We start from the raw sequence: 12610 nt of genomic DNA, 5'->3' as shown, positions 1-12610 counted from the left end.
AGACAATATGAGTGTGGGGTGTAGGAGAGGTCAGAGAGGATGTGGTCTAGGAGAGGAGAATAACAAGAAAAGAGAACAAGAGTATATCAAATATGAGGCAATAAAAGGGTGGGATATAGTACAAAGCAATAAAACAGGAATATGTGAAACAGAAAATGACAGGGTCAGAGCTAAAAACAAAAAAAAAATCCAGAGAACATAAAAAACGCGAAGAACATAAATAAGGATGCCTTTTGAGAAGTGTTCCTAGATTATAATTAATGCCTAGTTAAAGTAATTTGATCAAATTATATGTGAAAATAAAAGGGTAGAATATGTGAATCCAAAATGAGAGGGATGACGCTCTTAGAAATTTAGAAGAGCTGAGAAAGACACAAACAAATTACAGTCTTGCTCTGAGAAAACCACAGCACTGTACAATCACCACACAATGTTCAAAGAAGAAATATGCACTTTCTGACAAATAACTGCACTGCTTGACACTGGAAATGAAAGAGCCATCACAAGCCTTAAAATTTAGTAAACGTTCGGGATCAGGCACTATGGTGGTCAGCTACTCAAACAGCACTCGACTAGTTAGACTGACGTCTTTGGTCATTCATAGCAACTTGTATTGTTTATTGCATCAATTGAATCAATTACTGCATATATTATCATCTTATGAAGTAAAAACCTGTGTGTTTGTAATAAATTCATCAAGATATCAAACTTCAAACCGTCCCCTATCCATAATATTGCTTTCTCCAGTGAAAATGTTGTTTTGTCTGAATCAGCAGAGAAATATGCACAAGCAAAAAAATTCACTTTTTCATTGAAGCAAGCTTTATTATGAACTTATGGACTGGAATTTTAACCAGAAGCAACAGCTTACAATTAAAACACCACCTTTTTTTCCTTATAAGCATGCAGCTTTTTACTTCACAAGCCATTAACTGATCAACTGTAGTCGTGTGGATTATTTATGGATTACTGTGATGTTTTATTTGAACTCTCATTCTGACGGCACCAATTCACTGCAGAGGATCCACTGGTGAGCAAGTAATGTAATTTTGAATCTGTAAAAATCTGTTCTGATGAAGAAACAAACACATCTACATCTTGCTAGGGTGAGCATATTTTCCGCAAATTTTCCGGTAAACTAGAAATTAACCAGTCATTTAAGCAACCAGTCAGCAAGCTTTGTGCGTCTGTAAAATCCTACCGAAAGAAAATGTTTCACAAAAATGTTTATGCAGTGGATTCACACTGGAGTTTTACTGTTCTTTTAGTAGCGACAGCAGGTCTGTTTGATTGAACAAGGCCCTGTGAGATTGATGATGTAGCCCAATTACATCGCACTCACCACAATAACACTTCCATAAATAGAGCCAGGGCTTATATGGACATGTCAGCAGGCAGCATGCATAACTGCGTCTCACAGGATAGCAGAGTTTACTGCAGCAAACTGCTCAATTCAACCTTCCTTTCTTCTTCATTTACACAAAGAGAGTCATTAGAATTGCATAAGACTATGTAAAACGCACTAGTTTGAATGCCATGTCAGGCCATAATGAGTGAGAATTAGTGATGCACCAAAATTTTGGTAAAAAAATGGTTTTGGTTGGCCGAAATCTTTGGCTAAAACATGACGGTTTAATTAGTACTTCTCCAATGGGCATCCTTTGATCTTTGAGCTGGGTTCACAATATTGATTTCTCTGCTTTGTTACTTTTGATATGAAAAAGTCTCAGCTTTCAAATTTGGTCAGTTTTATGACAAATTCAAACAATAAATTCATTAATTTTGGTGCTCTTTATTGTGGCGTGATAGATGAAGCCACCTCAGTTCAAATGAAGTGGCAACACATCTTTTCTACAAGTTATAGCACCAAATTAACATAAATTAACATCAGAAGGTATGTTGAAAGTAGGGTTGTGGCGGTGAGGAAATTTTCCCACCGGTTAATCGACGTGTGACAACACCGGTAATACCGGTATCACCGTTGGGGCGGGGCGTACCCTCTTTTCCTCGCTTCCCTTCGCTTTTAAATTTCTAGTTGTGTCCTCTTTTGGAAGGCCAAACAAAGTAGTTTCGCTTTCACAATGAAACACAGCGTCACACTAGGGTTGTGACGGTGAGGAAGTTTTCCCACCGGTAATACCGGTATCACGTGTTAGTTTGTTTGAGTTTCCCCTCTTTTCTTCGCTTTCAAATGGCTTGTAAAAGTGCCATGCGCATTTTACTTTCACTTTCAAATTAGCGGCAATTCGGCGTTAATTCAATTCAAGCAACAACAACGTCAAACTCAGAACTTTTATTAACAAAACGAATAAAAATACACAATATATGCCTAATAAAATAACAAATTACTTAGGCTACACAAAGTATAAATAGATATATAAAACTCAAAAATCAGCAAACACTGTGGAACCAAATAAATAAGAAAAATAGAACGTTTATTAGCAAAACGAATAAGAAAGCTTGGAGGCACGGCATATACACCTTGATGTAAAATAAAATAAATAAAATACACAAAGTTTAAATAAAGTAATCAGCAAACACTGTGGAACCAAATAAATAAGAAACGAATGTTTAAAAAAAACTTCCAGTCAATAGGCTTTTCAAAATCAAAAATATTGCCAAACAGGCGCCTTTGTATTTCCTTTCTAAAATCTGACTCCTGCTCCGTGGTGTACTGTCGTTCGCGCACGGTTCGGCACGCTGCGTTGAGCGTTTAGTTTTATAAAAGTGTCTGTCCTCTAACTGAACTAGGCTAAATGATTTTTGTTACTATAAAAAAATCTAAACGACGGAGGGGGGCAGTGCCGCGGTAGGCAAATGACGTAACCGGTGTTGCGGCTTAATACCGGTATAACCGAAAACACCGTCTATCGCAGCAAACCTAGTTGAAAGAAACATAACAACTTATTGAAATGTATCATGTCTTACATAATAGCTCAATCAGTGTTTCAACAAAGGAAAAATGTCAATAAAACAGCTTGTAAACAATGTGTCACATAACGTTATATTTCATAAAAACCATTCAAGGTCAATAACTCATTAGTTAGCTAGAAAAAGAAGAGCATTTAGCCAAATACTGCACAACGTTACAAATTAATTAAATTTTTATTTAACCTGCTAATGTCTTTATTATTTATGGTATATTTGAATAAATGTCATGGAAGAAAAGTTTTTTACTACAGCCACCATTTAAATGTTTATATTTCAACAATGAAATGGAGTAAAAAAAAAGTAATTATGTCAAAAAGTTGCTATAAAAATGACTAATATGCAATTTAAATGTTTGTATACAACTCAGTTTTTATTTGAATGTTGATTAAAAAATAAATTAAATTAACTTAATCATTATTTCAGTTTCAGTAAAAAATTCATTGTGGTGAAATCACTCATCAGAATGGAGTTATCTAGGTATTAAAGGGAAAAACTTGTAGTCAGTATAGTGCGAAAGCATTTTAATCAAAAGAAAAGTAAGAAATTCATAAAGGCTGAAAACGACGTAAGGGCAAGAAAAGACTTGTAAAGATTAAAATCAAGTTGAAATGAAATCAAGTATTTGGAAACCTACCTGAGAGCTGACACCTGCACCGGTCTCAGGGAGAGGAGGAGGTGGTGGTGGGGGTGGGGGGAAGGAGGCAGAAGGTGCGGAGGTTAATTCCTCGGGAGGTGCAGGGAGGTTCAGGTCTTCTGCAGCAGGGGGCGGGGCTGGGAATGCAGGAGGAGGGGCATCAGATGCAGGGGGTGTGATCTGGCATTCTGGAGGAGGGGCTGGAAGCTCTGCATCATCCAGTGGAGGAGGAGGAGGGGGTGGGAAGTCTAATGAACAGAGGCAGTGAATTTCATTACACTCGCACCAGTTCACAATAACAAAACAATCCGTTTCTGCACTGTTCATTCAACTCTACACAAAGCATGATAGCATAGCTTATAACATACTGCACGTACATTAGCATACATCGTAGGGCTGTCAAAATGGCTGAAAAACTAAATTCAAATTTATTACTTAAATATGATCAATATTCGAATTATATTCGAATTTAAAAGGCATAATTTCATTTAAGGCATAATTTCAGTTAGGGTGAAGAAAAGCTTTTGGCTTCTCTCCTGAGGCCACAAGAGGGTGCATCAAGCAAAATATTACTAATGCACGTTTCTTCAAAGCAATAAAATAATACGACTTTCTTTGAAAAAAGTGCATAATGTTTAAAATAATGTTTATAAACCTTATATAATTAATAAAGCTGCTTAAACAATTAGAAACAAAACAGCATCATGCATGTATGTATAGTTTATACAAAGGACCGAAAACCAGTCACAAAGAGTACTTTCTTCATTTAAAAACTTGAGATGCAGTGGGATGGGGGAAAACCCGCCATAAAGTCTTGAGAGATGTTTTTTAAAAGTTGAACTTACATTAATTTTACATAGCTTTCTAAACATGCAGCTGTGCAACGGTGATAGATGTCCCTCTAGAAAATGCGATAAATATGCGTTCTGTGTGAACAGCTTGGTTTCGGTTTTGACGTAAACAACATCTTCCCCCGCATTTATTGTTCTCTTTTTCTGCAATATTTTGAATGAACAACGCAGCACCGCCGCATCTAGTGGGTTCAACTGGATAGGCTAACAAAAGCATTAAAAAGCAATGACACTTACATCGTTGTCGCATTTCGTGCGCCACTGATAAGGCTGCCTGACGCACACTTAAAATTCGACTGCAACGTTTTTGCATTCGAATGTGGATTTTTATTTTAAATTCGACGAATATTCGAAATTCAATTTTTTTTTTTTTGGACAGCCCTAATACATTGTTGCTTCTCTCACATATGAGAAAACAACAATTTAGATCATTAGGGCTGGTATTTGAGGGACAATACAGATAATGAATATGCCAGACACAGAAAAATGCTATTTTAATCCTTCAAGTCATAGTTGGTTGTTTATACGCTTTTAACACTTGGCTCAAAAGTGAATATTGTAACAGTCATGTCTGAAAATGCACTTTGTTGCCAAGTGCACATATTGTAATTCTGGTGAGGAGAGAATTACTACAATTGTGCAATCTGTTGCAGTAACTGCAAAGATAAACAAAGCTTAAGTCTGAAAAACAAGTAGGGTTAGCTTTCTTAAAAGCACCTCACATTCAATGTATAATAAAGGATCAACAACCTATTACTGATACCATAATGAAGTAAAAAAAAAATACATTTAAAAAAATGAAGAAATTAAATAGTTTAGTGTAATCTTTTATTATTATTTCTTTAGGTATATATAATTTTTAATTAAATTAAAACATCTTTTAACATGATTGCATCAAAGCCTATTAATATTTGAAATCAATGTCATGTGGTGCAAAAATCATGCAAGAAAAACTTTAAACAGGAAATGATATCAGAGAAATAGAACTGCAGATACTCATGAGTCAAGATCAATAATTTTCTTAAAATATCAGATAATTTAAACTTTTTATAAAAGGCAAGGCTAATTCAGTTAATAGAATTACATGTGGTGCAACTCCCTGAAAACTTGAAATATTTATTAATTAATACATGATATTGGTGTAAAAAATACCCTGAAAAATATATTTGCTCTTTTTTTTATTTTATTTTTTTTATTAATGATTGCGTACACTCACATGTACTTAAGGTGTATGAAAAATATATATTTTTTTAATTTGATTGTTACACTACATGACATTTTAGAGTTGTTAAAATAAACCTTTTTTGAAAATGTTACAAGTTTTCCAAATTCACATAAAACATATTTATACAAAGTAGGCCTGTCGCAATAATCAATATATCGACTTATCGCGCAATATATGAACATGACCTCAATAATTTTTGGTGACGCAATATATCGCCCATTATATTTACTTAAAAATTAATGTCACCATGTTTTGTACATTCCACTTGTACATATTCCATCTAATATTTTGATACTTAATTCCCATGATTTAAATATTCTTAAAAATTAAAAGTTTGCTGTCATTTGGAAGTGTGTAGGCCTTCTTGCATTATTATGCTGTTACATTATGATTATATATTCAGTGGCATAAAATGATCTTTAAAATGACAATAATATCGCTTATCGCAATTATTTCTGGGGCAATATATCGCACAACAAAAAGTTGTTATCGTGACAGGCCTAATACAAAGAGCACATTTATAAAAAAAAATTTGGCACATATGAGATTTTTAAAATACTTTTTTAGATCTTTAAATGACACTTTTTATTGCCTTACCCTCACAAAGAGTTGAAGGGAGAGGGGGCATCTCTCCAACTCGTCCAATAACACCAGTGCTTACAAATGACGAGGGCTGTGATGGGGCCATCTGTCCTTTGGGGCGTGGCGGAGCGACAGACGCAAACTTTTTGGGTTGGTTGTAGAAAGAAGGAGCGGTCACTTTGAGGGAGATGGAGGAAGTGACCACAATAGGCTTGCCAGTGCTAGAGTCAGCCATCTTGATCTGAAAATGACAACAATATGTAGGTCAATGAAGTGTTACATTTCAGATGACTTTTTCGGCACAGTTAATGTCCAAAATTTTGTGACGCAAACAAAAAACCACCAGGATGGATCTTGGTTGCATAGTTCGGATTTACAGCATATGGAACTTGTTTAGGGATCTGTGCCTTTGTGCATACGGACATCTGACTGCTAAGTAGTGATTGTGTTTTTCAGCAATAGTGTGCACCTTTCATTTACAGAGAAAAGAAGATCAGGGAAAAATCTGTAGATGGAAAAATCTCCATACAAGTTTTTTTTTGCATTTTTCTTTTTTTCTACTTGTTACTTTGCACTTTTTGTTAGAAAATGTTTATTTACTATTTATTCAGGTTTTTTAAGGTATCTAATATTTTGATACTTAATTCCCATGATTTAAATATTCTTAAAAATTAAAAGTTTGCTGTCATTTGGAAGTGTGTAGGCCTTCTTGCATTATTATGCTGTTACATTATGATTATATATTCAGTGGCATAAAATGATCTTTAAAATGACAATAATATCGCTTATCGCAATTATTTCTGGGGCAATATATCGCACAACAAAAAGTTGTTATCGTGACAGGCCTAATACAAAGAGCACATTTATAAAAAAAAATTTGGCACATATGAGATTTTTAAAATACTTTTTTAGATCTTTAAATGACACTTTTTATTGCCTTACCCTCACAAAGAGTTGAAGGGAGAGGGGGCATCTCTCCAACTCGTCCAATAACACCAGTGCTTACAAATGACGAGGGCTGTGATGGGGCCATCTGTCCTTTGGGGCGTGGCGGAGCGACAGACGCAAACTTTTTGGGTTGGTTGTAGAAAGAAGGAGCGGTCACTTTGAGGGAGATGGAGGAAGTGACCACAATAGGCTTGCCAGTGCTAGAGTCAGCCATCTTGATCTGAAAATGACAACAATATGTAGGTCAATGAAGTGTTACATTTCAGATGACTTTTTCGGCACAGTTAATGTCCAAAATTTTGTGACGCAAACAAAAAACCACCAGGATGGATCTTGGTTGCATAGTTCGGATTTACAGCATATGGAAAATCTTTTCGTAAGTGGTCTGTAGCTTTGGTGCCTGAAACAGTTTTGCTCCTGCGGAATCGGTTCTCAAGAGAGCCGCCCACCTGGATGTAGGTTAGTCAACCATCTGGGTTAAATTTGAACATGTTCCTTTGAAACACCCTGAACATGAGCGGGAAATTCCTTTCATGAAAGAATGGCTGGTATATTTGTATCAAATGGTGCTGAAGATGTGGTGAGCATCTGACTTCACAGTAATTGCAGGGAAGTACATACATCATGGTAAACAATGCTGTTCCCCGATTCGTCATAACTAAAGTTCCTTTTTTAAACTTAAACTAACGTGAACGAGTTACAAACAGTTCAAAGTCCAACAAGAAGGAAACACGTCTGAAAACGTTCTGTGTACTCAAAACACTTTGCATAACTTGGGTGAGGTTTAACAAGGAAATCCTTTACCAAAATTCTGGAAAAATGATTTTCATGAATTAGATGCCAAGCATTTCACTTCTCATTTTGTGAATCTCAGGTACTTTTATGTTGTCTATATTTATGTTGACTGGTTTCATATCCAGAGAGAAAAGTCTCACTCTCAGAATTCGGCTTTCAACAATTCTTTTCCTAAAGGGTTCACACAACACTTTTTTTTAAATATTTAGTGTCCTCTGATGTCCATTTATAGGCCTAATCTTATTAAAATATTAGTGGTTTAGACTTTATCAGTGTTTTCACCATTTATCTAAGCCGTGTAATCCTGCTTGCTCCTGCGTCTTTGAGAAATGCCCTCTTTATTCGTTAATTGAGCAATACAGTTTTAACCGCCCATACTTCAACAACAGCCTCTCTGCAAAATCTGTTCATGCTCAGACTCAAATGAACATGAGCTTTGTTAAAATAAACCTTGTCCACTTATTCATACTATTAGAATGCATCAGAAGGATGTGCAGAGTAGTAGGTGCTACAAAAAACCAGTAACAGCACAAACTTTCACATGTTTTACTTCATTAATTCATCTAGTGTTTAGGTAGTGGATACTGAAAAAAAAAATGTAACAATACCAGCCTTTCTGCTGATAGGCGCTGCTTTTAAATGCATATTTTTGTGAGCATTCAGAAGCTATGTTTTCATCCACCTATCTTTATGAGCATTTTGGGATATCAGATTTAAAAAATGCTGGATGGAAATACAAAGACGCACATAAATTCTAAAAATGCTTATGTGCTCAACTAAGTAGGATCAATTTCTTATCCGGCAAGAAAACATGCACATAAACTACGATTGAAACACTTTTGCAGAATAAATTCCTTAATGCTAATACAATGGGACAGCATAAAACTGAACCAACCAACAGAACGAAAAGCTAATTTTGTCATTCTAAAATACTTGAGCAAAGTCTCGTCAAAGTACTTCATTATAATTAACTCCCAGAACTGCGTTCCTAAACAGCAGGCTCTGAAAATAAGATATTATATTATATACAGTGCCTTCTCCTACTGCAGCAAATGTAATTTTTCTTCATGATATTTAGCGCAAGTTAATCGGGAAGTGACAATATTGTTCTCTTCAACTCACTGGACGGAAACGGTGCTTTATTCGCAGATGTTTTATGCGATATTCCAATTTTGTGCACAAGTTTAATTCGTAACTTTGGATGGAAACAGCTATTGAAGAGCTTCAGAGGATTCTATTTGCAATGCTGTTTTTGAAGCGTTCTGCTTTGTAGCCAAACACAGACATGTCTGTTGATCATGTGAATACAATGGCCTGCTAGAGGATTTTATGTTAGTCAGAAACCGCTTCAAAACTTTACTAAAAATGTTTTAGATCAGCTATATTAGCTTACAGAGTTCTGCATTCTCACAAATTATTTCATTATAACCAACAAAGTGTAAACATGATATAAATAAGACATTCTTTATGTAGTGTATTCCACCCTTTAGTTTCATAAGATGCTCTAATGGGAATTACATGTTTTGAGCTTTGAGAGTTATGTTTTCATAGTACAAGATGTCCTTTTATGTCAAAAGATAAAGGGAAAATATTATTCGTCATGATAGCACCCTTTAAAATTATGTACTTACAGGACACCGCAGAACACAGATGGTCAAAAACACAGTACAAAGATACAAAGTCCTCTTGTTGGTGGATAACACATAATTTCTGTTTTGATTGTGTGCACACAAGCAAGCTCTCCAAACCGAGGTTATCGGGGCTGAAGTCATACCATGACTTTCCCATTATGAGGCCTCGGGGTACAGTCAACTGAGCCTCAACTAGAAACAGTTAAAGTGCTTGAGACATGTGGATGTGATATACCGCAGAAGTGCTCTCATGGCATGAGTTATGTGCAAATATTTACCTCAAGCATGTTTGCCATTAAAAACGACGGCATTACCTCATTCCCCTTTTCCTCCTCCTGCTGCTGAGCCAAGTCTCATATGACCCTATGACTAAGTCATTACTTTTTTCCCTCTATAGTTCTCGTAATACAGCCAGTGAACCATATCAAAGACTCGTGCTTTGAAAGTATGAATTACGGATGATGGCAAACACTTTAAAGACATCAGTTGCAGCCTGTCCTGTCCTAGTCAATTATTTCTCTACTTCAACCCACTGTTGCCTTCCGAGGCAGATGATGTGTACAAGGATTTCATGACTAAAGAACATCTTTTGTTTCTAGTTTTACTAATTGGAGCCACATTTTTGTTATTCTATCCTTATTGCCATGTTATGACCTGCCAAATCATGTTATTATAGGTCAAGTAGGAAAGAAACATGCACTGCATGGCAGTCCACTCTCATTCTCATCGTTTCAGTTCAGCATCTCAAGAAGAATGGACACCTTCTCATCTGAAATGTGCCCTGTAGTACATGTGCAAGAATAACGGAGTCAACTATTCAAATGAACTCACCCAGTTTGAAAATGTTCTGTAAAAATTAGGAGAACTAGTTTTCAAATTTTGAATGCCAAGGATTGATGATCCTCATACAGTATACATGAGTCTATACATTGTATAAACAGAAAAATATTAAGCATTATGTCTTAAAGTCATTTTGTTTCTAAAATTATGTACATATAATTAAATTATAAATAATTAAATAATATATTTATGATTATGTTTTCTATCCTGCTTTGAATAAATGAAAACAAATTTAATAGGCATGAAATTGTCAAACATTAACAAAAATATTACTAACTACTACTACTAATAATAATAATAATTATTATTACTATTATTAATTACTACTACTACAAAATTTTAAAAAATACTTTAAAACTAGTGCTGTCAAATCGATTAATCACATCCAAAATAAAAGTTTGTTTTTACATATACGTGTGTGTACTGTGTATATTTGTATGTATATATACACACACAGATGTTTAAAGGGGTCATATGACGCGATTTCATGTTTTCCTTTGTCATTGGTGTGTTACAAGCTGTTTGTGCATATATAAGATCAGTAAAGTCACAAAGATTAAAGTCTCAAACCCAAAGAGATATTCTTTCTACAAGTGAAGACTCATCCGTACCTTCCTAAAACGTCTCATTTAGGGTGCTCACCTGGCCTGTTGTTTTGGAACCAGTCGCATTTCCCCCTTAGCTCGGTTCGTTTGGGCATATGTGAACATGGCAATCGCCCTCGGATCTGCACCAAAACAATCGGTCCGAGATCGCCTGAACGATTGAAAACGAACTCTGGAGTGGTTCGGTTGTAGTGAGAAAGCAATCTGATCCAATGAACCAACGAACCAGGCTATATCACAATGTATGATGGGTAATTACATAAGTTCCGTGAAAAGCAGTAGATGATGTCTGTGGGTGAGCATGTCTTCACCATTCAAAATCAAACCGTGCCTTTTCATTTTATAATGCTGTCTTATTGCTCTTTGTAGTAGGCGCATTTTAACAATGTTTTCCCAACGAATCCTGGACTCCTGCTCAAAATGATAAATTAATAAATTAATATAATGACAGCTACAAAAAACCCAACAATAAGCCCTCGAAACTGTTGCTGTTCCATCCTGACGGATGACAGCTATGAGCGGAATTCCAGAAAATAAACCGTTGGACTTTGACCAATGAGGACAGTTTACTCGCACGTGACTTGTATTAACAATTTTGGTCGGTTTAGAAACTTTGCGAACCGCACCAAGAATAAAAAGCAACATTGTAATAATTTAAATCCCTGTTTCGGAACAAAGCAATCGACCAACAGGTGTGAAAGCACCCTTAAACACGTCCCCTCAAATCTACGTCACTGTGTGGGAAGATTTGCATAACACTGCCCAAATGTTTACGCAAAGAAAGAAGGCGTAAGTTTTATTCTCGTTGTAGTAATAGGCTTGCTCAAGATTAACTACACTAGCCTGCCACTGGCTGGCGAGATCTGCCGGTTGCAGGCGGGGGAGGAGTAAAGAGACGGCCATCAGTTTGAACACTTCATGCTTTGCGTAGTGTGCTGAACCAACGTCATTCATTTTCCAAATATATAGGTTAACCAGAACGTTTTCTTCCAAACTTTCTCTACAATAAGAATATTTACTAGATACCCTAATCTTAATTTTTGTTAATGTTTTGTTTGAATATCAGATATTCGAATATCAAGATTGATCAAATACAGGAACTTGTCTAAGAAAAAACACGCAACACACATCGTCCTTGTCATCACAGAATCGGACCAATGAGAATAAAGTGTGTCGTCATCAAGGCTTTCGCAGCCGATTTTGAGCAACTGCAGCACCTGACCTCGGCGGCTGGTCTTGTTTTGCTCTCGCGGTACTTTGATGACACATGTGATCGTAAGGTGGCTGCAGCGCCGATCAAGTCGGACAAATTTTCTAACCAGAATGTATAGCTTTTGTCAGGCGGCAGCCGGTCTTTGTGGAGCCGCATGAAGTCGAACAAGCCTATTGTTTCCGTCACACGCTTGAGATATTCAAACACAACGCACTGGATAGCTGGCCAATCAGAGCACACCGCGATTTTCAGAACGATGAGCTTTGTAAAAAATCTATGTGTTTTAGAAGGGCAGAGAGGAGAAACAATAATGTACAGTATGTGGAAAATAATGTGATTTTTGTACCTTAAACCA

General features: G+C 36.1%; 1 protein-coding gene across 3 annotated transcripts in view; it reads right to left on the bottom strand.

Annotated features, from left to right (window-relative positions):
* The window catches only part of LOC107685515 (zyxin-like), a 33314-nt gene that overhangs the window by 5166 nt on the left and 15538 nt on the right, over positions 1–12610 (bottom strand). For 2 of the 3 annotated variants that reach the window (XM_016482113.1, XM_016482111.1), the window contains exons 2-3: positions 7166–7391; positions 3566–3813 (exon numbers count right to left, since the gene is read on the bottom strand). In XM_016482113.1, the coding sequence (XP_016337599.1) occupies positions 3566–3813; positions 7166–7385 (468 nt within the window). In that variant the 5' untranslated portion in view covers positions 7386–7391. Of the gene's footprint in view, positions 1–3565; positions 3814–6238; positions 6460–7165; positions 7392–12610 lie in introns of those variants that run through there. The other variant, XM_016482112.1, reaches the window with a different exon arrangement.

Source organism: Sinocyclocheilus anshuiensis, unplaced genomic scaffold (genome assembly GCF_001515605.1).
Source record: "Sinocyclocheilus anshuiensis isolate Anshui unplaced genomic scaffold, SAMN03320099.WGS_v1.1 scaffold185, whole genome shotgun sequence".
NCBI classification, from domain to species: domain Eukaryota; kingdom Metazoa; phylum Chordata; class Actinopteri; order Cypriniformes; family Cyprinidae; genus Sinocyclocheilus; species Sinocyclocheilus anshuiensis.
Note: the sequence above shows the minus strand (reverse complement) of the source record. Positions and strands in the feature narration are given on the sequence as shown.